Source organism: Budorcas taxicolor, chromosome 19 (assembly GCF_023091745.1).
Source record: "Budorcas taxicolor isolate Tak-1 chromosome 19, Takin1.1, whole genome shotgun sequence".
Taxonomy (NCBI): Eukaryota; Metazoa; Chordata; class Mammalia; order Artiodactyla; family Bovidae; genus Budorcas; species Budorcas taxicolor.
Genome location: NC_068928.1, coordinates 27,744,379 through 27,770,156, shown reverse-complemented (window position 1 = coordinate 27,770,156; position 25,778 = coordinate 27,744,379). Strand labels below are relative to the sequence as shown.

Sequence of the window (25,778 nt, the reverse complement as noted above, 5' to 3'; positions counted from 1 at the left end):
CCCTAATGTTCCCTGTCGTCATGTTGAGTACTCCCTGACTCCGCTTCTATCCTCCACCCCATTCCCCCTTCCCTTGCCAGTGTCAGTTGTCCTTCATCATTTAAATATTTTCATCAGGCAGAGCAGTGGCCACCACAGCACCTGGCGTCTGGAAAAGAACAGCCCATTCAGCAGGAGAGGGCCCCTAACTGCCATGGAATATTCCTTTGTGGAGGGAGGGGGGGCATCAACTGGCAGAAGGGGCTCACATCTTCAGCTCAAACTCTTTCTGGAAACCTTGCTCCTCTGGGGCCTCAACTCAGAACTGTGCGTGTGATGCCTCCTTCCTCTAAGAGCCCTGGTTGCTGAGGGTCTCCTTTGCTTTTCCCACATCCTCTGCCCCAACCCCACCCCCAAGTACTCACGGATGGAACAGGAGAAGGGGAGGAGCTTATCCCCAGGGAGATGGTTGGATATGCCTCCCACAGGTGTCACCAACCTTCTCCCTGCTTCCCCCACCTTTACTCACTTCTGGTCCACAGTTCCCACCCCTTTCCCTCTTTTTACTTTTTCCCTTTTATTTATTTTTTCCTCAGCACCAGAGGGGAAAGACACAGGACCAAGAGGGGACATGAGAGTGTCATACAGTCTGAGGTTTTCCTAAGCTGCCTTTTGATCTATAGGAAAATAAGTCTGAGTCACCCAAGGCAGCCTGATCACTGTGGCTTCCAGACCTCAGTTAGCCCCTGGAATTCTTGTGAGGAACAAGCCTTTTAAATTCAGGCTGTGAGTCTGAATCCCACCAGAGTTGATTCACTTTGTGAAGAGAGTGATACACATGGTTAAGAACAAAGGCTTTTGATCCAGCAACACAAGAGATGAATTAGGGGTCTTCCTCTTAATGGCCTTATGAACCTGGAAGATTCATATAGCTTCTTTGTGTCTTAGTTTACTCATCTGTAACATGGGACAATACTTGTCTAGATTTGGTTTGAGTATTGAATGAGATAATGAACAAAAAGCAATCTTTTGTTCATAGTAAATTCCCAGAAAATGGAGATATTATTTTTAAATATTTATTTATTGTATGTATTTATTTGGCTGTTCCTGGCCTTAGCTGCAGCATGTGGGATCAAGTTCCCTGACCAGGGACTGAACCCTGGCCCCCTGCATTGGGAGCACAGAGTCTTAGCCTCTGGATCACCAGGGAAGGCCCAAGCAACATCATTATTGATATTGTTTTCATTGTTTTGCACTCTCACCAGCAATCTAAGAATAAAGAGCAAAAACACAGAGGTGTTTAGCAGGCATCCTTGCTGACGGGTGACTGCAAATGATGGAATGGAACTGAAATTAATTTAAGCCAAAGGGTAGTTAATTATAGATCATGAGATCATGTGCACAGCTGGAACTCAGAATAATTGGAATCACGAATTCAAATCCTGTGAGGACTCTTCCTCTGTGTCTTAATCCACTCGGTCTGCTATAACAACATACCATAGAGTTGTTTAGTCGCTTAGTCGTGTCCGACTCTTTGCAACCCTGTGGACTGCAGCACACCAGGCTTCATAGACTGTAGAATTTATAAACAACAGAAACTTATTTCTCATAGTTTTGGAGGCTGGAAGTCCAAGATCATGGTGCCATACAACCATAATTGGCATATTTGGGTGATAGCCCAATTCCAGGTCACAGACTTCTTGCTGTGTCCTCAGGTGAAGCTAGGGATCCCTGTGTGGGGTCTCTTTTATAAGGACGTTAATCCTATTCATGAAAGTGGAGCCTCCCACTTCCTCAAACCTTCACTTTGTGGGTTACTTTCCCAACATAGAAATTTGGGGAACACAAATATTCAGATCACAGAATTTGGACTCTGGTCTTGCTCCTCCTTGAGCATCTTTTTTTTAAAAATGTATTTATTTATTTTATTAATGCATTTATTCCTTTTGGTTGTGCTGGGTCTTGACTGCTGCTCCAGGGCTTTCTCTAGTTGTGGCAAGCAGTTGTTGCAGTGGCTCGTCTTGCTGTGCAGACCACAGGCTCCAGACACACAGATGCATCAGCAATTGTGGCACATGGGCTTAGCTCCTCTGCAGTACATGGAATCTTCCTGAACCAGGGATCAAACCTGTGTTCCCTCTACTGGCAGGCGGATTCTTATCCACTCTGCCACCAGGGAAGTCGCTCCCTGAGTATCTTTTTCTTTCTCTGGAAACCACCCTCCTCCTTTTCTCTCATCCACATGGTAAGAAACGTGGCCCTTAGACCCTGCACAGTCCATCTTACACCTTTAGCCACCAGAGCAAAGATCACTCCATTCCAATCCCAGATATTCTCTGGCCCTGCCAAGGATGAGTGCCATCCCATTAATCATGGTCAGTTCAGTTCAGTTCAGTTCAGTCGCTTAGTCATGTTCGACTCTTTGCGACTCCATGAATCGCAGCATGACAGGCCTCCCTGTCCATCACCAACTCCCGGAGTTCACTCAGACTCACGTCCATCGAGTCAGTGATGCCATATAGCCATCTCATCTTCTGTCGTCCCCTTCTCCTCCTGCCCTCAATCCCTCCCAGCATCAGGGTCTTTTCCAATGAGTCAACTCTTCTCATGAGGGCCAAAGTATTGGAGTTCAGCTTTAGCATCAGTCCTTCCAATGAACACCCAGGATCGATCTTCTTTAGGATGGACTGGTTGGAACTCCTTGCAGTCCAAGGGACTCTCAAGAGTCTTCTCCAACACCACAGTTCAAAAGCATCAATTCTTCAGCGCTCAGCTTTCTTCACAGTCCAAATCTCACATCCATACATGACCACTGGAAAAACCATAGCCATGACTAGATGGACCTTTGTTGGCAAAGTAATGTCTCTGCTTTTGAATATGCTGTCTAAGATGGTCATAATTTTCCTTCTAAGGAGTAACCGTCTTTTAATTTCATGGCTGCAATCACCATCTGCAGTGATTTTGGAGCCCAAAAAAATAAAGTCTGCCACTGTTTCCACTGTTTCCCCATCTATTTCCCATGAAGTGATGGGACCAGATGCCACGATCTTCATTTTCTGAATGTTGAGCTTTAAGCCAACTTTCTCACTCTCCTCTTTCACTTTCATCAAGAGGCTTTTTAGCTCCTCTTCACGTTCTGCCATAAGGGTGGTGTCATCTGCATATCTGAGGTTATTTATATATCTCCCAGGAATCTTGATTCCAGCTTGTGCTTCTTCCAGCCCAGCATTTCTCATGATGTACTCTGCATATAAGTTAAATAAGCAGGGTGACAATAAATAGCCTTGACGTACTCCTTTTCCTATTTGGAACCAGTCTGTTGTTCCATGTCCAGTTCTAACTGCTGCCTCCTGACCTGCATACAGATTGCTCAAGAGGCAGGTCAGGTGGTCTGGTATGCCCATCTCTTTCAGAATTCTCCACAGTTCATTGTGATCCACACAGTCAAAAGCTTGGCATAGTCAATAAAGCAGAAATAGATGTTTTTCTGGAACTCTATTGCTTTTTTGATGATCCAGCAGATGTTGGCAATTTAATCTCTGGTTCCTCTGCCTTTTCTAAAACCAGCTTGAACATCTGGAAGTTCACAGTTCACATATGCTGAAGCTTGGCTTGGAGAATTTTGAGCATTACTTTACTAGCACGTGAGATGAGTCCAATTGTGTGGTATTTTGAGCATTCTTTGGTATTGCCTTTCTTTGGGATTGGAATGAAAACTGACCTTTTCCAGTCCTGTGGCCACTGCTGAGTTTTCCAAACTTGCTGGCATATTGAGTGCAGCACTCTCACAGCATCATCTTTCAGGATTTGAAATAGCTCAACTGGAATTCCATCACCTCCACTAGCTTTGTTCGTAGTGATGCTTTCTAAGGCCCACTTGACTTCACATTCCAGGATGTCTGGCTCTAGGTGAGTGATTACACCATCATGATTATCTGGGTTGTGAAGATCTTTTTTGTACAATTCTTCTGTGTATTCTTGCCACCTCTTCTTAATATCTTCTGTTTCTGTTAGGGCCCTACCATTTCTGTCCTTTATTGAGCCCATCTTTGCATGAAATGTTCCCTTGGTGTCTCTAATTTTCTTGAAGAGACCTCTAGTCTTTCCCATTCTGTTGTTTTCCTCTATTTCTTTGCATTGATTGCTGAGGAAGGCTTTCTTATCTCTTCTTGCTATTCTTTGGAAGTCTGCATTCAGATGCTTATATCTTTCCTTTTCTCCTTTTCTTTTCGCTTCTGTTCTTTTCACATCTATTTGTAAGTCCTCCTCAGACAGCCATTTTGCTTTCTTGCATTTCTTTTCCATGGGGATGGTCTTGATCCCTGTCTCCTGTACAATGTCACGAACCTCGGTCCATAGTTCATCAGGCACTCTATCTATCAGATCTAGTCCCTTAAATCTATTTCTCACTTCCACTATATAATCATAAGGGATTTGATTTAGGTCATACCTGAATGGTCTAGTGGTTTTCCCTAGTTTCTTCAATTTAAGTCTGAAGTTGGCAATAAGGAGCTCATGATCTGAGCCACAGTCAGCTCCCAGTCTTGTTTTTGCTGACTCTATAGAGCTTCTCCATCTTTGGCCGTAAAGAATATAATCAATCTGATTTTGGTGTTGACCATCTGGTGATGTCCATGTGTAGAGTCTTCTCTTGTGTTGTTGGAAGAGGGTGTTTGCTATGACCAGTGCGTTCTCTTGGCAAAACTCTATTAGCCTTTGCCCTGCTTCATTCCGTATTCCAAGGCCAAATTTGCTTGTTACTCCAGGTGTTTCTTGACTTTCTACTTTTGCATTCCAGTCCCTTATAATGAAAAGGACATCTTTTTTGGGTGTTAGTTCTACAAGGTCTTGTAGATCTTCATAGAACCGTTCAACTTCAGCTTCTTCAGCATTACTGGTTGGGGCATAGGCTTGGATTACTGTGATATTGTCCAAGGTAAGGAGCAGCGGCTGTACTTTGCTGGAGCAGCCGTGAAGAGATACCCTACGTCCAAGGTAAGAGAAACCCAAATAAGATGGTAGGTGTTGCGAGAGGGCATCAGAGGGCAGACACACTGAAACCATAATCACAGAAAACTAGTCAATCTAAACACACTAGGACCACAGCCTTGTCTAACTCAGTGAAACTAAGCCATGCCCGTGGGGCCACCCAAAATGGGCGGGTCATGATGGAGAGGTCTGACAGAACGTGGTCCACTGGAGAAGGGAATGGCAAACCACTTCAGTATTCTTGCTTTGAGAACCCTATGAACAGTATGAAAAGGCAAAATGATAGGATACTGAAAGAGGAACTCCCCAGGTCGGTTGGTGCCCAATATGCTACTGGAGATCAGTGGAGAAATAACTCCAGAAAGAATGAAGGGATGGAGCCAAAGCAAAAACAATACCCAGTTGTGGATGTGACTGGTGATAGAAGCAAGGTCCGATGCTGTACAAAGCAATATTGCATAGGAACCTGGAATGTCAGGTCCATGAATCAAGGCAAACTGGAAGTGGTCAAACAGGAGATGACAAGAGTGAACGTCGACATTCTAGGAATCAGCGAACTAAAATGAACTGGAATGGGTGAATTTAACTCAGATGACCATTATATCTACTACTGTGGACAGGAATCCCTTAGAACAAATGGAGTAGCCATCATGGTCAACAAGAGAGTCCGAAATGCAGTACTTGGATGCAATTTCAAAATGACAGAATGATCTCTGTTTGTTTCCAAGGCAAACCATTCAATATCACAGTAATCCAAGCCTATACCCCAACCAGTAACCACGGTCAGTATCACCCAAGTCTGAAGGCTGACCTGCAAACTAATGACAGATAGGGAGTTGGTGGGCAAATTCCCTAGCTTCCTCAGTTACAGGCAGGAATAACTGTGAAGTGTGTTCTATGCCAGGAGGGACCAGTGTTGTGGGAAGGGGCTGGCCCTACTGGGAATGAGAAATCATATGCAGCACAATACAATATGGAAGAATCTAGACAATACAATGTTTCCTGAGAACTATAGCTCCCAGAAAACTATGCCACAGATATGATACCATTTTTATAGAGATTATAAATAAGCACAACTAAGCAAAACATTGTTGAAACATACATTCTATTATGATTGCATGGCATGTTTTAAAAAGCAGTGGAATGATAAACACAAAATGTAGAATAGTGGCTATTTCTCAGGGGGGGGCAGGGAAATGGGACAGAGAGGGTTACACTGATACATACACCAGTAGGCAATAGGCTATTGGTTCCTGAGTTGGGTGATTCATTACATTAGAATCATTTGACCAAGTGCCAAAGAAATGATGCTTTCGAACTGTAGTGTTAGAGAAGACTCTTGAGAGTCCCTTGCACTGTAAGGAGATCAAATCAGTCAATCCTAAAAGAAATCAACCTTGAATATTCACTGGAAGGATTGATGCTAAAGCTGAAGCTCCAACACTTTGGCTACCTGGTGTGAAGAGCCAACTCATTGGAAAAGACTCTGATGCTGAGAAAGATTGAAGGCAGGAGAAGAAGGGGACGACAGAGGATGAGATGATTGGATGGCATCACCGATTCAATGGACATGAATTTGAGCACACTCTGGGAGTTAGTGAGGGACAGGGAAGCCGACATGCTGCAGTCCATGAGGTCGTACAGTCAGACACGACTTAATAACAACAAATAACTGTGAATGTATATTTCATAGAAACTTGTGAAGGTATCAAATACAGTTTTTCAAAAGGTAATTAAAAATAGTCCAACACAATTTCTTCAAGAGAGGAAATGTAATCTTAGTGATTACTAGCTCTGCAATGAAAGATATTAATACAGTCAAAATATATAAGGTAAACACTGTTTATTGAGTTTCAGTTTTAGAATCAACAGATGGACAAAGCACGGAAGACTCAACCACAGCTATGAAAGTAAACATAGCTGTTATCAGCCTTGATGTTGCCAGAATAAAAGCCTAGAAGAGGTAAACTAAAAGACAGAACGAAGAGAAAGAGCCGAAGGGAAGGGTGAGGGGTCTGACAAGAGAGTCTCCATGTACGGTTGCAGGGTGGGCACTGCAGAAGAGCGCATGGCAAAGAGGGGAAGAACTGAACTCTAGTCTTCATTCTGCTCAATCGTCCACACCCCACCAAGGGGTCCCCAGCGGCCTGGAGGAAGATGCACTTAGTTGTACATCTACATAAAAGTGCTGCTCCCTGCCAAGCCAACTAACCCCACATCTGTTCAGAAGGGCCGCCTGTTAACCACAAGGTTGAAGGCACAAAGGGCCCTTGAGGGCTAGCAGCAGCACTGACCGATTATCTCGTAAGATTTTGTATCAGTGTGAGTTCTTCAGTTACAAGCACAAACCCAGACTGACTAAGCTAGGCAAAAAGGAATATATTGGGTGATAATGAGAACGCACAGACTCAAAAAGAAAGCCGAAAATCCAGGCCTAGAACTAAACATAGACCAGGGGAGCATGGACAAATCATTACCAAGAGCTGGTGTCTCAGGACTTGCCTGGTGGTCCAGTGGTTAAGACTCCACACTCCCAAAGCAGGAGGCACAGATTTGATCCTTGATTGGGGAACCAAGATCCCATATCTGTGCATGACCAAGGACACAAAATAAATAAATAAAAATTGAAGTTTCTTTAAAAATAAAAAAGAACTGGTCTCTCTACCCACCATTGTCCCCCAGATCCTCCTGAACCTCCATCCTTCTCTATTTCTAGGTAGGATTCCAAATCCCAAGCATCTGACTGGCTCGGATGCCTTGATTGACAGCCCATGAACTACATGGGTGTGGGAAGGGATCACTTTCCCAAAAGAAAGAAGCTGAGCAGTCGACTAGTAATGATCATGTGCTCACACAAGTACCGAGTGGCAGCTGGAATGGAGTGTGAGACTGGGAGATTTCTGAAAGGGAAGGAGTCTCACTGTTGCATTAGTAAGGGCAGGTGCTTACCCATGCTTCTAGGACAGTAGCCCCTGGAGAATATGGACTTGGGCTTAGAACACGGACTCAAGAACACAAGCTTATTGGTCACTTCTTGACTGTCCACGTGGATGTGCTTTGCTGCCTATGTGACACTCAGAAACAGTCCCGTCCCAGGCCAGCTCACCCCAATAGAAACTCTAGCATGAATCTCCTCCTTGATGAGCTCCCAGACCCCGGCCTTGCTAGGATATCTCTGTGGCCAGAATCCACGTGCTGCAAGGTCCCTCCCTTTTGTCTCTATGAAATATGCATTCTTCCTTCATGTGGGCCTGTCGAAGGTGATGTTCCTCAAACTCTAATGTGTGTACTCCTGGTCTGGGCATCTCATTAAAATGCAGATCCCACACTTTGGACGAGCCCCCGGGTGGTGCCCATGCTGCCTTTCTAAGAATAGCACACTGAATAAAGAACTAGACTCCAGAAGATCTAGGTTGCTAGATCCACTCTCCTCCCCAGATGTCCTTTGACCTTTAGGCTTTGGGCACATGGGAAAATGATGGGCAGACAGGTTTCCTTGTGTGTATCCTGCTTGCTTGGTTCTGCCTCTGTGGGACATTCCATTGCCTTATATATACCAACTAAACAGAAGTAAGAAGAAAAAAGGCTGCTTAAAGCAAGAAGTGAAGTGACTGCAAAGAAAAGAATTTCTGCTCCTGGAAGAACGCAGTTTAGAAGAATGAAAAGACAAGCCACAGACTGGGGGGAAATATTTTCAAATCATATATTTGATAAAGGACTTATATCGACAATATACAAAGAACTCTCCAAACACAATAATAAGAAAACAAACTACTCAGTTTGTAAAAGGCCTAAAGTTTTGAACAGACACTTCACCAAAGAAGATATACAAATAAGCACATGAAAAGATATTCAGCATCATTAGTCATTAGGGAAAGGCAGATTAAAAGCAGCGAGATACTACTACATATCTCATAGACTGTCACACAAAACAAAACAACAAAACTGATGATGCCAGTTAGTGGACAAGACACAGAGCAGGATACCAGCCATAGCACTCATCCTTTGCTGGTGGGGATGCAAAGTGTATAGACACTTTGGAAAACAGATGGCCAGTTTCCAATAAAGTTAAATTAAATACTTAACATTCTTATCGTTGTTGTTGTTCAGTCCCCCAGGCGTGTCCGACTCTTTGCGATCCCATGGGCTGCAGCACACCAGGCCTCCCTGTCCGTCATCATCTTCTGGAGCTCGCCAAGGCTCATGCTCATTGCATTGGTGATGCCGTCCAGTCATCTCATCCTGATGCCCTCTTCTCCTTCTGCCCTCGATCTTTCCTAGCATCAGGGAATTTTCCAATGAGTCCTCTTTTCGCATCAGATGACGAAAATACTAGAGCTTCAGCTTCAGCATTAGTCTTTCCAGTGAATATTCCAGGTTGATCTCCTTGCTATCCAAGGTACTTTCAGGAGTCTTCTCCAGCACCTCAGTTCAAAGGCTTCAATTCTTTGATATTCTGCCTTCTTTACGGTCCAGCTCTCACAATTATACATGGCCACTGGGAAGACCATAGCCTTGACTATACGGACCTTTGTTGGCAGAGATATGACCTAGTAATTCCATCTCTAGGTATGCACCCAAGTAAAATGAAATCTACATGCATCCAAAAACCTATACGGGAAGGAGTTCTCTGGCAGTCTAGTGGTTAGGATTCGCCACTCTCATTGTTGTGGCCTAGGTTCAAGTCCCTCAGGGAACTGAGATCCCGCAAGCTGCATGGTGTCTGTCAGTCAGTCAGTCATTTCAGTCACTCAGTTGTATCCACAAAAGAAAAAAACAAACACAATGCCTGTGCAAGAATACTTAACAGTGACTTTATTTGTAATCATTTAAAACTGGAAACAGGAACTTCCCTGATGGTTAAGACTCCATGCTTCCAACACCGGGGATGTGGGTTCAATCCCTGCTCCCAGAACTATTAATAATATCCCACAAGACTACATGGCACACACACACACAAAAAAAAAACAAGCTGGAAACAACCCAAACAGCTTCACTTTAGGGAATGAGTAAACAATTGCTGTGCATCCATGCAATGGACTCTTGCTACTACTAAGTCACTTCAGTCGTGTCTGACTCTGTGTGACCCCATAGACGGTGGCCCACCAGGCTCCCTCATCCCTGGGATTCTCCAGGCAAGAACACTGGAGTGGGTTGCCATTTCCTTCTCTTATTCGACAATAAAAAGTGTTGACACAACAACGTGAACAAAAAGCGTTATGCTAAATGAGAAAAGCCACACTTGAAAGGCTACCTACTGTATAAGTCCATCTATAAGACATTATAGAAAAGACAAAACTGTAGGGACAGAAAACAAACAAGGGGTTGCCAGAGGCTGGGATGGGATAAGGGGTTCAGCACAAAGGGGCACAAATGAACTTAAGGGGGCAATGAAACTCTTGTATCTTGATTGCAGTAGTGATTACATGACTATATGTGTGCTTAGTCGTGTCCAAGACTCTGCAACCCCATGGACTGTAGAGCCCATCAGGCTCTTCTATCCATGGGGATTCTCAAGGCAAGAACAGGGGAGTGGGTTGCCATGGCCTCCTCCAGAGGCTCTTCCCAAACTAGGGATTGAAACCAGGTCTCCTTCATTGCAGGTGGATTCTTTACTGCCTGAGCCACCATGGAAACCCAAGAATACTGGAGTGGGTAGCCTATCCCTTCCCCAGGGAATTTTCCTGATCCAGGAATTGAACCAGAGTCTCCTGCTTTGCAGGCGGATTCTTTACCAGCTGAGCTATCAGGAAAGAGGGTGGATATTGCTGCATGTGAATTACACCTTTTTTTTCCAAGTGAAAAGAATTACATTTTTAAAATAGCACTCCATCGGGCTTCCCTGGTGGCTCAGGGGTAAAGAATCCACCTACCCGTGCAGGAGACACAGGTTCTATCCCTGATCCAGGAAGATCCATGAAGACCCCCACATGCCATGGAGCAACTAAGCCCATGCGCCACAGCTACTGAGTACACCCTAGAGAGTAGCTCCAGCTCTCCACACCTAGAGAAGAGCCCGCACAGCAGCAAAGACCCAGCACAGCCACAAATAAATAAATAAAAACCTAGCACCCCATCAACCTCATAGACTCAGCACATTTTTAAAGGATTTTATCAGGCCATCGTCCAATGTACAGCATGTTGCCTTCACCAAGTGTCCCTGGTGACTACTGGAAACTGTGACTACTAGAACCTCAGCTCAGCCTGTGGAATGGCTGTGGGGAAAAGCGGGCTTCTCTCACTCACTTGCTGCTCTAGGTCATGATTGCAGCTCACCTGCAATGATGAAACAGTGGCCACGATGATGTTGACCCAGAGCCCATAGAAAGGCCAGCACAGAGGGAGGTCAGTGCCCAGTCCTACCTGTATTGTCATTGACTCCCCAAATATGGGTGCCACAAATATGAGGAGCAGAGCTGTGAGTAGAGAGAACACATATTGACTACCCCCAACAGAGGCCCGGCTTCCCCAATCTGTCCCCTGAGTCACTTCTTCCAGGTCTGAGATATACGTGCACTTTTCCTTGTTGTTTGCTCACCCAGTCATGTCCGACTTTTTGCGACCCCATGGACTGCAGCATGCCAGGCCTCCCTGTCCCTCACCATCTCCCGAAGTTTGCCCAAGTGCATGTCTGTTGCTTCGGTGATGCCATCCAGCTATCTCATTTTCTGACTCCCTCTTCTCCTCCGCCCTCAATCTTACCCAGAATCAGAGACTTTCCCATGAGTCAGCTGTTCACATCAGATGACCAAAATACTGGAGTTTCAGCTTCAGCATCAGTCCTCCCAACAAGTAGGAAGGCTTTTCCTAAGCCTGTGAAAATGTTTGTTTCTTCTACTTCCCCAGATGATAGAATATGAAGGAATGGGGTAATGGCAGCTCCAGGATGCCCCTAGCCAGGCAGTAAGCCTCTCTACCACCTGGGTGTTTGTAGATATGACCCCCACCACCATGCCTGGAATGCCAGTCAGGGCAGCACTGAAAGAGACTTCTCCTCCCATGGGCCTTCCTACAGGAAACTGCAGAAGGCAATCCAGAGGGGCAAAAAGTGGGGGAGGGGGGACAGCACAGAACAGAGAGGGTGATGGACACCAGAAGGCGGCTGTATGTAGCTAAGGCAGAGAGGTGGACACCTGGCAGAAGGTGCTCAGGAGAGGGAGGGAGAGAATGTACGAGAGCCAAGTCACTTACTACCACCTGGACCACCTCTACACACTACACTATTCCATCTCCTCTGTCTTTGTTGCCTGGGCCCCATTCCTTCTCCCATGAAGTCCTCATTCTCTCACATCTGCTTCTTTGCTGTATTGCTGTGCTTTCTGCCTCTTGGTCTCCTCCAACAGATGCAAAATGCAGACCTCTCCAGGATTGTGCATACACACACACACACTCAGGTCACCCCAAAATGGAAAGGGACCCCTGAGATAACAGGAACAGGACAGTCCCCTCCCGTCCTGTCTTTTCAGTCTCTTTGGAACATGTGGTTATATACTCATGCTTTCATGTCCCCCAATTTATTCATTTGGCTGTGCCAGGTCTTAGTTATGGCATTTGGAGGAGGAAACGGTAACCCTCTCCAGTAATCTTGTTTACGAAATCCCATGGACAGAGGAGCCTAGCAGGCTAAAGTCCAAAGAGCCACAAAGAGTCGGACAGGACTGAGTGAGTGAGCACACAGCACGCTGGGATCTCTAGTTGCGGCACGTAGGATCTAGTTCCCTGGTCAGAGATGGAACCCAAAGCCCCTTGCATTGGGAGCTCCAGGTCTTAGCCATAATGCAATTCCCCAAACAACTCTTAACTGGTCTCCATCTTTCCATTGTCCCAATATCAGAACCTCTGGCTTGGAGCCTGGAGGTTTCCTTAAATGGCAGGACTCGGGAAGGGACTGAGGATTTGGGAGGGAACATATACGTGCAGCTTTGTCTGCCTCTGGATGTGTCTGTGTGTCCCTGAGTATAGCAGAGGAAGAGGGGAGTTTCTGTGGAGCGACACCCCGCCAGCCCCCAAGAAACTTGTGAGCATGTAGGCCAGCTCCCTCCCCATGACCACTGCCTTCTCTTCCTGCACTTCAGTCCCTTTGTTGCCACCCCTAGAGTGTTCTTTGCTCAGATCTTCCCAGATGCTTCCTTCTTGTTATTTGGGTTTCAGCTTACTGTCATCTCCTCCAGGCTCTTCCCCAAAGCCACACACACACATACACACACACACACATGCACACACACGCACACACACGCACACACACACCCCCCTCTCTGTATCATAACCTTTTTTGCATTTTCTTCAAAGTAATCACTTCGATCTGATTTTAACTTAGTTATTAACTTGTTTACTTAGCAAATTCCCCAAAATGTAAGCTCCTTAAGGGCAAGGTCCTTGTCTTTTTCATCTCTGTATCCTCAGATCCTAGAAGAGTGCCTAGCTCATAGAAGGCACTCAATGAACAGATGTAGAAATGAATTAAACACAGAGATGCGTGGCTGCTCAGTAAAGGACATTTATTGCTGACTGATTGCTCTTTGTGTTCTTCACTTGCCCAAGTCCCAGCTATATCTGGCTCTACCTGTCCTTTCCCCAACCTGCAGCTTCCTGCTCCAACACCTGAAACTCTCCCACCACCATACTGCCCAAGATCCCTCGGAAGCTACGAGCATCAACACATTCAGGCCTTGCACCTGCGCTCCAAGCCCCAGTTCCCAGCAGAGCTGACCCCTGCCCTCGAAAGATACCTTTTCAACCAGCTCTGCTCCCCTAATAGAGTTGCATTTAAAAACCACTCCTCCTTTAAAAACGTGGTCCCCCAAAAAGCCTCAACACAGTTCCACCAACATTTATTGGTGGTGATGACTCAATGGGTAAAGAATCCATCTGCAATGCAGGAGACATAGGAGACACAGGTTCAACCCCTGGGTTGGGAAGATCCCCTGGAGAAGAAAATGACAACCCACTCCAGTATTCTTGCCTGGAAAATCCCATGGACAGAGCAGCCTGGCAGTCTACAGTGAGTTGCAAAAAGTCAGACACGACTAAGTGACTAAGCATGGCATGGCATCTCATATGCCAGGCACTGTGCTGGGTCAATCTCCAAAGTCATGGACAAGCCAAATGCCAGTACCTGTCTCCCTCTGGATCCCTCAGAGTCCTTGTGCTCCCTTGTGAAGGGCATGGCAGTTTCTGTCCCAGGCAAGTTGCCATGCGTGAGCTGAAGGGAAGGCGTGATGCCACCTGCCCACAATTGTCTGCTCTGCTCTGTGTGTCCCTCACCTCCTCTGGCATCGTGCCAGTTTCTCATCTCTAAGCAGATGCTCTGGGTGGGGTTGGGTAGCAACACTGGTCTCTGTTCTCTCCCACTGCTTGGCCCAGTGTTTCTGTGAAAGGATCATGATGAAGGCAAGAAAGCCCTAGAGGCTTTCTTAGTTGGCTTGAGAACCACAGCTGAAGCTCACTCAAACCTGGGGCCCAGAGCCAGTCTGAAGCCTGAAGCTGAGGCTGGATGGCTGCTTATGGTTCAGGCTGGATGATCTGCAGGTAGGGATTATGAGGGCCAAGCTCCAGGCAAGGAAAAGGGCCTACAAACTTCAGGAGGCCTCAGACCCCAGCTACTGGCCATCTTCAGTCCTTCAGACTCCTCTACAAGGCTACTTGATGTCTCCGGCCTCCAAGAGACCCAGAACCCAGGCCTCTCTTATCCCCAGCTCTGGCCTCTGGCTGCCAAGCCACACCCAGCACATGTGCCTCTGGAGCTCAGACCTACTGTCTTTTTGAGGAGACTAATGGGAAAAATGAGGGGTGAGGGAAGAAATAGAGCACTCAATTATCTGGCAAGGAGGCAAAATCATACACACCATGTTCCGAAAAATCACCCTCCTTAATACATATGCAGACATATGCACACACACATATTCTCTGAGACATACTCTGGATTCTTCTAGATGAGAGGAAGTGGCTCAAGAGGATACAGGAGGCACCCCAGGAATGGAGTCTAATACTTCCCAGACTCAAAAGACAGGACAGTGATTGTTATAGCACCAAGCAGGGTTCCTACTGGTCTCTTGGGCCCAGATCACTATCTGGACTTATCCCTGCTATTGGCTATTTGATCCTAGGACTTTATCTCAAATGCAGCCCTCTTTTAACTGCATTGACCTAGAATCCTCTTCTTTGGCTGTGAGCATAGCAGGGACACTCACTAGCCAGAGGCTCACCACCTACTGTCCGCTCTGCACTAAGCCTCTGCCTCCACTGGCAACCCACTCAAGCCATCTTCATTCTCCCTCCTGCGTGGGCTCAGACGGCCCTGTTTTCATTGGCTGCCCAGTCTTGAAGCTCGGCCCCTATTGGTTGCCACTGAGGTAGCGTTTCCACTGACAGCGAATCCAGTGCACGGATGGGCTTTGTTCTCTCTGTGCCAGGCTGCCAGCTGTCCTGACTTGTGCTGCTCCCCCTCCACACCACCATGCATTAGGGTGGGGGGGCATCGGGGGTGCCTGAAGATGGCCCAACAGCCTCCAGGAGTCTCTGGTGCTGACGAAGGTGCTTCCTCCTTTCATGTTCCCCTGTGACTTCACATACCAACTGGGCAGGGAAGGCTCCAGGAAGCCCCTTCAGCCAGCCTGAAAAAGAAGACACAAGGGCCTAAGTGGGGCCAGGGTAGAGGGCAGGTCAGGGGGAGGGGGGGGCGGGGGAAGGGAGGCCCAGTGGGCTCTAACGCCTGAGGGCCATGGCAGGCGTGGGAATTAGTGGAAAAGCCTTGAACATTGGTAAAAAGGCCATTAGAGGTGGACGTGACAGCAGCATCAGAGAGAGGTGGGGTCCCTCCCATGAAGCCCTGCGTTGACTGCTCATCTCACTCAGAGTGACAGCCAGAGTTTTTACAGGAACCTATGAGGACCCTCGTGACCTGATCCCAGTTACCCCTATGACCTCATCTGCTTCTCTTCTTTCCTCACTCCCTCTTGTCACACTGGCTTTCTTACTCCTGCCTCTTGGGACACTTTCACACCAGACACCACGTGCCTAAATTCTTCCACCAAGTCACTATCCACAGGGTGCCTGTGAGATCTGCCTCACCCTCTCTACTTATTGTTTGTTTGTTTATTTATTTGGCTGCAGGGGGTCTTAGTTGCAGCATGAGAACTCTTAGTTCCAGCATATGGGATCCAGTTCCCTGACCAGGGATTGAACCCAGGCCCCCTGCATTGGGAGTGCGGCATCTTAACCACCAGTCTACCAGGGAAGTCCCTTGACCTCCCTGTTTAAACATGTAACCCTACCCAACCTGGAAGCTCCTAACCTCCTTGACTCTGCTTCACCTTTGATTTTCCACAGCACTTATCACCTTATTTATCTTGTTTGTTCTTTATTGTTTTACCTCTACTTGAACGTATAGCATAGCAGGGCAAGAATATCTGCATGTCTTGTACACAGTGCTGAGAACAGTGAGTGGTATCTCATAAATGCTGAATAAATATTTATTGAATGAATGAATAAAAGAATCTCTCACCTTCAGGGTTCTTGTGTAGGTGCTTGGGGGGAGCCCTGAATTCCACATTTCGTCCCTCTGTCTTGGTGGGTGTGGAAGGCTCCGAACAGAGTTCCTGGGAACAGTCTGGTTGGGGTAGGTGATATCACAGTGAGATCCAGGCTCTTTTTAGCTTCTCCCCCATAATCCTCAAAGACTCCCTTCTCCTTCCCTCCTCCCCTCTGGGGGACACTCACCACAGTCCTCATAGACGGTGTCTGCAGAGCAGGGAAGGGGACCTGGGGTAGGGAAAGCGCCCAGCCACCGCTGCATGTCTGATCTGGTGGGAACATAGGGAAGGGAAGAGGTCACCTTTGGGGAACATAGGGAAGGGTCCTGGCGGCTGGACCGCTCCTCTGTCTGGCGCAGGATATTCTGGGGACAAAGTTCATCCTCCTGGGGGTTAGGCAGGGGCTTTGGAGGAAAGACTTTGCGGGGAGGGTGGTGGACTCTGAGAAGTCAGGTAAGGGTCAGGAGTGGGTCCCCCAGGGTGTTTTCTTTTTTGGTGGCACCTGCTGGATCTTAGTTCCCTGACCAGAGATTGAACCTGTGCCCCCTGAAGTGGAAGCATGGAGTTTCAACCACTGGACCACCAGGGAAACATAGACACACACACACACACACTGCCCAGGGTGTTTTCTGAAGGAGACACAACTCACAGGGATGAAGCTTGGAGTAGCCGGTGTGTGGGGCGGCCCTGGTGGTTGCTGAGAAGAGAGAGGCGGAACGTAGGGGGGCCAGATGGGTCTGGGACCTGCTGGGCCTGGACCAGGGAGCGATGGGCATAATCCAGAACCTGTAGCCGCTGCCCACTGCCCAGGAAAGAGGAGGTTCAGAGGGAGAGCAGAGGTCCAGCGGGACTCCTCCTCCCCACCCCTGCCTGGGCTCCCTCCCTCCCTGGGACCCACCTCTTGGGCTGAGTGATGAGCAGCAGGTCACTGAAGAGCAGCAGGCAGAGGGGGGTGAAGCGGGGGCGTGAGGCAAAGAGCACGCCTCCCCTCCTGCACCCCAGCTCTGTCAGTTCCCCCTGCAACTCCAGGCGCCTGGACCAGGAGACCAGGGGCAGGGCCTGTGAGGAAGCAGGGAGGAGACTCTGACCTCACAGCACCATGGGGAAAGGGAAGCCCAGAGCCTGGGCAGGGGCTAACCTTGACTTTGTGGAAGCGCAGCCTCTGCGTGAGCCGGATCAGCTCCTCTGTCTGTTTCATGCGTCCAACCTCGGCACTGCACCGCTCAATGATCTAGGTAAGGGAAGCCGAATCACCCACCCTTCCCACCCCATCCACCCATCCCTCCCTCCCACCTCCTCACCTCCCCTAGCCCCAGCATCCCCCTCCCACCTTACTGACAGCACCCAGGGCCTTCTGGGCATTCTCCTGGCGGCTGGACCCCTCCTCTGTCTGGCGCAGGATATTCTGGGGACAAAGTTCAGTTCAGTTCAGTCGCTCAGTCATGTCCGACTCTTTGCGACCCCATGAACCACAGCATGCCAGGCCTCCCTGTCCATACCAACTCCCGGGGTCCACCCAAACCCATGTCCATTGAGTCAGTGATGCCATCCAACCATCTTGTCCTCTGTTGGGAACAAAGAGGAAGGGTAATTGGACCCCTGCTCTGCAGCCCTGGGATTCAGAGGGGTTGCAACTCAGAGGACCCCACTTGGCTTGGTATTTTGGGGTTCACAGGGCTGGGACACTAGCCTTGCCACTCACTGTCTGCATAACCCTGAGCAACTCACATTACCTCTCCTCTCTTAGTTTCCCCATCTGTAAAACGGGAATAATTTCTACCGACCAAATCAATAGCATTGTGAGAATTCAATAAGGAAATCTATCTAAAGTACTTAGCATAGTCTTTGGGACATAGTAAATGCTGAAAAGAAGGTTGCTATTATTTTAATAATTATTAATCACAACTATTATTATATTAAAGGGCTTCCTGATAGCTCAGTTGGTAAAGAATCTGATTGCAATATGGGAGACCTGGGTTCGATCCCTGGGTTGGGAAGATCCCCTGAAGAAGGGAAAGGCTTCCCACTCCAGTATTTGGGCCTGTGTCCCAGAGTTGGACACAACTGAGCGACAAAAAAATAATTAGTAGAAGCAACACAGCATGGAGTTAAGAGTACCTGGATTTGAAGTTTGTCTCCGTCAATTATTGAATATTATCTGTATGACCTGTGGCAAGTTATTTAACCTCTTTGAGTCTCAGTTTCCTATCTGTAAAGTGGGATCAATAATAGTTCCTATCCTCACACAATCATTAGTAAGGTTAAATGGGTGTGTAGCACTTAGAACATCTAGAAAAGACACTCAAGAGTTGCTCAGCTATTATGATTAGAGCCATCCTCTTGATCATAATTATGCTGTTGTTGTCTACACTGGGGATATATAAGGTGGTGCGTGTGAGCTCAGTCATGTCCGACTCTTTGCAACCCCATGGACTGTGGCCCACCAGGCTCCTCTGTCCATGGGATTATCCCAGCAAGAATACTGGAGTGGGTTGCCATTTCCTCCTCCAGGGGATCTTCCTGACCCAGGGATTAAACCCATGTCTCCTGCATTGGCAGGGGGATTGCTTACCACTGAGCCAGCAGGGCAGCTCCTATATAAAGCTGAATAAGACATTAAGACACTGGAAACATAACTGAGGACTCTTCACCTCGAGATCCTCACACTGGGTGACTTGGTTCAGGGAGAATTTTCTTCTCTACAGTAGAAGAGTGTTTCTCACCACTTTTTTCAGTATCACCCATCTAAGGAGCCTATTTAGACATTGCCCCCCCCACCATGAAATTTTAATACCATTGATACACTGTATATCTATTTAGGTACTCTGGCCTTCTGGAGTACCACAACCAGTGGAATATTTAAGATGTTTTTACCCCTCAAAGGAGGAGTTTCTGCCTCCTTGGAGATGATATCATCTCCACTGGGAAGGCATACAGTCAAAGATATGGCCCGAGAAGACCTCAAAAACCACTCACCACATTCACCCTGAGACCTGGAGAGAGAAAAGGGGGCTTGCCCAGAGTGGCTCAGCCAGTTAGCAGCAGACCTAAGACCAGAACTCAGGTCTCTAGCCAGAGTCTCTTCTCCTGCACCAGACCGCTTCTTGAAACGTTTGGGTAACTCCAGGTAGGGCTTGGGGGTGGGGGTGTCCTAGATGGAGGGCCCCCGATTTTGAGTCCTAACTTAGGGGTTTCTGTGTTCCTGGTGAGGCGGGAAATGGCGATGGCGGAGCAGGAGGCCCCTGAGTAGAGTTCCCCATCAGGGCTGGTGGGGCCGAAAAGGGCCCAGGCCAGGACGCGGTACCTGCAGCAGCATGCGGAGCCGCGTGATGCGCTGAAAGGGCAGGAGCAGGAAGGAGGGCAGCGGGAGGCGCTGGCACTTGGGAAGGCTCTGCAGCCGCCGCAGCTCCGCGGAGAAGCGAACGTTTGTGTCCCTACGGAGGCAGGCGCAGGCTGGCGTCTGGCTGGAGGCCCTAATCACCCGCCACCTGCCCGGGCCTGGATTGGACCCCGCCCCTGTACCCCGGCTTCCTCCCGCAGGGTGACCCTTCCTCTACTACACTCACATCAGGCGGCTGTAGGTCTCCTCCTGATACTGCTGGTTCCGCACGTAGTCCACGTACACGGAGAAAGGCCCCACGGCATGCGCGTGCACCACGTCGCACAGGTCACGGATGTGGGGGGAAGCGCGCACCCGGGACAGTAACTTCCCCAGAAAACTGCGGGAGTGGGGAACACGCACTGGAGGCGGGGCAGAGAGCCTGGGGTGCCGCCTCCCCCCGCCCCCCACCACCACTTCTGGAGGGAAGAGCTGGGCCCGGGAGGGGAGGCCTCGGAGACAGAGCTGAGAAGCCGTGCTTTCCCCCGACACCAGGCTTGCCCAGCAGAAAGGTGGGGACCCCACTGACCGCTCACTGACTCCCTGGACTCGCTGCACGTTGGAGAAGAGGGTGTGGTGATCCCGGGGGGTGAGTGTGTCCCGGAGCGCCTGGCTCAGCACGAAGGTGTCGGTCAGCAGCCGCAGGGAGCGCAGGTATGAGGCCTCCGACGTCACCACCTCGAACAGGCTCTAAGGAGGATGCGCAGGCCGAGAATGGAAAGCCCAGCTCCCAGCCTGGGCCTGGGGCCCAAGCTCCTCCCCTCCGTGCCCCGCACCCGAGCCCAGGGACGCCCACCTCCTGCATCCGCCGCTCCTGGGCACTCAGGGTGTCCAGGAGGCCGCTGGCTCGCACAGCCGGAAGCTCCTGCCACAGCGTGTTTCGAGGGCCCGGGGGACGGGCGAAGGTGGGAGCTTCCCCAGCATTTGCTGACGCGGGACCCCCGTCCTCACCGACCCCCCACAGCTCCTCTGACAGCACCGCTGCGCGGTAGGTCTGGTAAAGCGGTTCTGGAGAGCAGACGCGGCACGTCAGGGAAGTCCCGTGCCCCACCTAGCCGGTCCCAGCAGGCACCCCGGGGTCCAGCAGCCCTCACCATCCTGCAGGGGCAGCTCCCAGTTCTGCTCCTTCAGCTCCTCCAGCTCCTCTTCCTCCCTGCGGAAAGAGAAAGGGATGGAGTTCCTCAAAACACAACTATTCACATGATACTGTGCAGGGGTACACAAAGGACGTCCAGGTAGTATGTAGGGACCCTAGCCAAACCCCAGCTCGTTTTATGTGCCTGTGGTATGTGAGGCCCTAAGTGGGCCCTGTGCATTCCTGTTATCTCAACCTTTGGGCACTGTACACTTCTAGCCTCCATCTCCAGGGCTTTCATGGAAGGACCACTGTCTGGAATGTCCTGTATGTGCCTCAGTGCAACTCAGCTCCAGCTGTCACACCTCCCCCGACTGTGTTCTGGTCATCAGCACCACCGCACACCCATTCACCCACAGTGAAAACCCAGGAGACTAAACTCCAGCAAATGCTGAATAAATGGATGGTCTCAGATTAACTCTGATGATGGTGGTAAAAGAACTGATGGGCCCAGGTAACACAGGAGAAATCTTCCTGCTTGCCACATGGATTTGTGGACAATAATTTCAATAGGGGCTCAAAGTGGGGCAACTTAAATGACTTAGTATGGGCCTGACTCTTCACCAGTATCAGACCCCAGCAACTTATTAAGTAATTGGTATGTTTCCCCCAATTTCACAGGTGAGGAAGCTGAGACCCAGAAAGGTTAAGTGAATGTTTGAGGTCACGTAGCTGATAAGGGACAAAGCTGGGGTTAGAAACTGGGGCTGCTTGTCCCTAGAGGCCCAGCCCTTCTTCACTCCATGCTTGGGGTGGGATTTAGGTGGACCCAAAGTTTAGTCTGGGCTTCCCAGGTGGCACTAGTGGTAAAGAACTGCGTGCCAGTGCAGGAGACTTAAAGAGACTTGGGTTCCATCCCTGGGGTGGGAAAATCCCCTGGAGGAGGGCGTGGCAACCCACTCCAGTATTCTTGCCTGGAGACTCCCATGGAGAGAGGAGCCTGGCAGGCTTCTGGGTTACAGTAGTCAGACATGACCGAAGTGACTTAGCACACACACACACACACACACACAGAGTTTAGTCTGTTTTCAGGAAGGAGTATCTAGGTGTTCAGTACCTGCCCTCCGTGGTGGCTGGAGAATCATTCTGAGGAGCACCATCAGGACTGTCCCCTAAGAGAGAACCCAGAGTGAAGAATCACCAGCCCAGGACTCCCAACCCCAGCCCAGCAAAGACTGTTACTATAGAAACTACAACTGTCAGCCCCGGAGCAGCAGCTGGTGGAGGAACAAGAAGCCCAGGGCTTGTCGGGGGTTGTAGTGAGTTGGTGTTTAGAACGGTACACCTCCACCCAGTCTCTTCCCAGCCCTGAGGCCCATCCCTCCGGTCCTGTACCTCTTTGGATTCCATCTTCAGAGGGCGAATCGAGATCAGGCTGTGGGGGCTCCCCAGAGACGGTGATGTCCTGTCTGACCCGAGTTGGTTTAGGGGGTTTGAGGGGTGGCAGGAGTTTGCGCTCAGCAGTGGAGCGGTAGGATGTGAGGACGACTGGGGGGTGGCTGAGGCTTGAAGGGCTGGGGCGGGAGCGGGAGGCCCGCAGTGGGGAGGCCCGGCACGGGACCCTGGGGCCATCCTCATAGCCCCCCACAGGCACCCATCGGAGCTCCAGGCCAGGCCGGCCCACGTGGCAGACACAGGGGCAGCAGGGAGGGCAGGCCAGCCCAGCACCTGTGGGAGACAGGGGCCTCCTTAGGACAGCCCCCCTCCCCAGGGCTCCTCCCTCCCCTTAACCTGCATGGCAGCAGGAACTGGAGGTCAGTGCTAGGCATCTGTCACCTCCAGGCTCTCTTCAAAGCCCCAGAAGTATTAAAACCAGATTTTCGAAGTATGGAATCCATTTTTAAAAAGAAGCGTCTTAAAGTACCCAATCTAAGGGACTTGCCTGGCAGTTTAGTGTTAGGACTCTGCACTTCCAATGCAGGAGGCATGGGTTCGATCCCTGGTTACACCCCCGGGGTGTAACCCCACCCCTCCAAGAAAAATCATAAAGCCCTGAGAACGAAAAAGAGGAGCTGGACTGAACCCAGCCCAGCTTACCTGGAGTGCCGTTCTCCTGAGACCCGCTCCCAGTGAGGTTGCCCTGGGGAGTCTCTCTCTCCCCATTCGAATCCACTCCCCCTGGGGGACTTGGCTCCAGGGTGTCCGCAGCCTGGACTCTGCCTTCAGTCCCCCATTCAAACTTGCCAGCCAGTCTACGCACAGTGCCTGGGGCCGAGGCAGAGCCATCCTGGTCGGGGACCTGGGTCGTGGGGAGCAGGGGCAGAGCCATGCGGGGTGACCCAGAGGGTTTGGGTGGGGGGACTGGAGACCGGGGAGCAGGCTCTGGAGAGATGGAGCGCCGGGACACTGGGCTGGGGGTGTTGGAAGACGAGTCTGGAAAAGTCTGGGAGTCGAGGCTGGCTTTAGAAGCTGATGGGGGCAGAAGGGCGGGGGGCTTGAGAGATGGGGCCGGGGGCTCCCAGAACATGGGGGTGCACATGGGGGTTGGTGCCTCATTGGCAGTGAGGGGAGATTCTTGTGGAGAGGAGCCATTGTGGTGGGGCCCTGGGGACTGGGTAGCCCGGGCGCGAGAAGGGGGGCGGGGGCGGATGATCCGAGGGGGCTTCTGGGTGGGGGGTGTTGCTTCCGGAAGAGACTGGGCTGACATCTTCCTCTGAGCTCTTCCAAGGAGTGGGGTACACTGCTGGAGTCATCCCCTGAGGAAGAGGGGGCAGAAAGAGAGACCCTTAGTGCCCTTTGTGCCCCCCACGCTCCTGCGAGTAGACAGAGACCTTTGAGCAGAAATGTCTGCAGGCAAATGAGCCGAGATTTTAGGCTCAGGAGTAGAGGTGGGGGCACTTCCTCTCTTCCCTCCCTATTTCCACTGTCTTCTCTTGTTACCTCTCAATTCTTATTCCATTTCCTGAGAACTCTGAAACCCCACCCCCTCACCCTCCAGCCTCCATCTCGCTCCATCTTTTGACCTCTGCTGTCACAGTCAGGCCAGAGGAGACAGAAGCCAGAGAGGGGGCACCTGGATCGAGACCCAAGTTGGGAGAGGAGCACAAGAGGACTGGATCAGCAAGGGAAATAAGGCATGCAGCCAAGTGTCTACCTGAGGAATTGTGTTCCGTGTCGGTAGTATGTGTTGTGAACGTTTGTGTGTGTGTGTCCACGCATGGACATGGCGTGTATGCACTGCTGCTGCTGCTATTAATATATGAACCAGGTGTTGGATGCTGTGTTTCAGGAGCGTATCTATTGGGACTTCCCTGACCATCCAGTGTCTAACACTCCACACTCCCAGTACAGGGGGCCCCTATTCGATACCTGATCAGGAAATTAGATCCTGCATGCCTCAGCTAAGAGTTTGTGTGTCACAACTTAGGAGCTTGATCTGGCCCAAATAAATATTTGGGGGAAAAAAAAAACTGTATCTATCATATGTGGTACAAACTGGGAGTGCAGGGTACACAATGTATGGGGTGAGTGAGATGGGGGTGTTGGGTACGTGTTCTGTTCTTTCTCTGTGGAGCGTATGTTCTATGTGTGCCTGGGCCGCATCACAGCTTCCCTGCTCCTGCGGGCCCTCCGCCCCCCATTTCCCAGTTCCTCTCTCCGGACTCTCCCTTTCCGGATTATTTTTAGTCTCCTTTTCCTGCCATGAAGATTCCTGGAGCCTCTGACCCCAGGAGACCAGGAGGCCCCAGGCATAGTCTCTCCTGCCCCATCCTCATCCCTGTCTGCCTCCTTGCTCCCCACCTGGTCCAGGAGAGAGGCCCCATTGGGTAGAAGCCTGGATCCTGCCAGGATGCCTAGAGTGTGATGAGGAAGGAGATCAGATCAGACTGAAGGTGAGGACCAGTTGGGCAAGATGCTGGGGCATGGGCTCGCTTCCTCCTGTAAGCCTGAGAAGGCTGAAGGGTCAGAGCGGGAAGACCTGCGCCCCCAAATTCTCTTGTGGAGTCAGCAGGAGAATCAGGTCCCTCTAAGCCCCAGATCGGTTTCTGAGAAATGATGCGGGGTGGGGGCTGCGGGCTGTAGACCGTGAGTCTCGCGGCTCAATGGCCTCTGTGTTCTGGCAGGAAGCTCCTTAGGTGACCCAGGCAGTAGCCTCGCCAGCTGGCCAGCTCCTCCCCAGCCTTGCCCCCTCCGGGATCCCTGCCCCCCTCAGGTATCTGCCCTTACTTCCTTCCCCCACCCCCCACTCAGGCCTCTCTCAGGGACCCAGGTACTCGGCCCAAGCACTCACCCTCAAGTCCTCTCCACTCTCGGTCACCTCCCGGGGCTGAGTGAGTAGGAGCAGGAAACAGGAATCGGATCCTCCTCCCAACCGGACACCCCCCCCCAACCACACCACACTCCACATGCGCACACTGGGGCTCTGGAAGATGTGAGGGACCCCGAATGCCAGGCTTCCAAGGATAACAGAGTCTATGGAAAGGATGAACCTCAGGCATGGAGAGTGGACTGTTCTGTACGCACATGTTCTGTCCTGGCTTCACATTGCTGCATGGACAGGGGAATTGTGGGGGCCCAGGCTGGACAGGGGTGGGGTCAGGATGGGGTGACCGTGGCCCTGGCTGGGCTTGAGGTAGAGCATGGGCTCCAGACACCCCTGGGTTGCTGTGGTGTGGTGTGTGTGTCCCTTGACAGCGTGTCTGACCATCTCTCCCACACCTTACGAGACGGCCCATCCCTTCAGTATCCAGCCTGTCTCCTCGGTGTGAGCCAGCCCATCATTTCATACCACAGAACCCCATCCCTACCCCAGTTGCCCCCTCCC

General features: G+C 50.2%; 1 protein-coding gene across 1 annotated transcript; it reads right to left on the bottom strand.

Moving 5' to 3' along the window:
- Positions 1–13,685: 13,685 nt before the first annotated feature.
- On the bottom strand, positions 13,686–25,271 carry ARHGEF15 (Rho guanine nucleotide exchange factor 15). Its single transcript, XM_052658015.1, has 16 exons — positions 25,245–25,271; positions 23,051–23,709; positions 22,349–22,681; positions 22,071–22,125; positions 20,973–21,031; positions 20,675–20,886; positions 20,408–20,568; positions 20,066–20,218; positions 19,804–19,933; positions 17,830–17,904; positions 17,638–17,730; positions 17,398–17,558; positions 17,149–17,301; positions 16,687–16,769; positions 16,472–16,576; positions 13,686–15,581 (listed from the first exon to the last, which is right to left on the bottom strand). The coding sequence occupies exons 2-16, from the start codon at positions 23,658–23,660 to the stop codon at positions 15,430–15,432; spliced, it is 2,535 nt and encodes an 844-aa protein (XP_052513975.1). The 5' UTR covers positions 23,661–23,709; positions 25,245–25,271; the 3' UTR covers positions 13,686–15,429.
- Positions 25,272–25,778: the final 507 nt, after the last annotated feature.

What these genes read in the sequence shown, in the direction of transcription:
- ARHGEF15 (XM_052658015.1), bottom strand. Translation starts at nt 23,660, where the DNA reads ATGTCAGCCCAGTCTCTTCCGGAAGCAACACCCCCCACCCAGAAGCCC. An exon ending in TGAAGATGGAATCCAAAGAG is followed by an intron (nt 22,126 to 22,348) that starts GTACAGGACCGG and finishes GTTCTCTCTTAG; the next exon opens with GGGACAGTCCTGATGGTGCT. An exon ending in TGCGCTTCCACAAAGTCAAG is followed by an intron (nt 17,559 to 17,637) that starts GTTAGCCCCTGC and finishes GCTTCCTCACAG; the next exon opens with GCCCTGCCCCTGGTCTCCTG.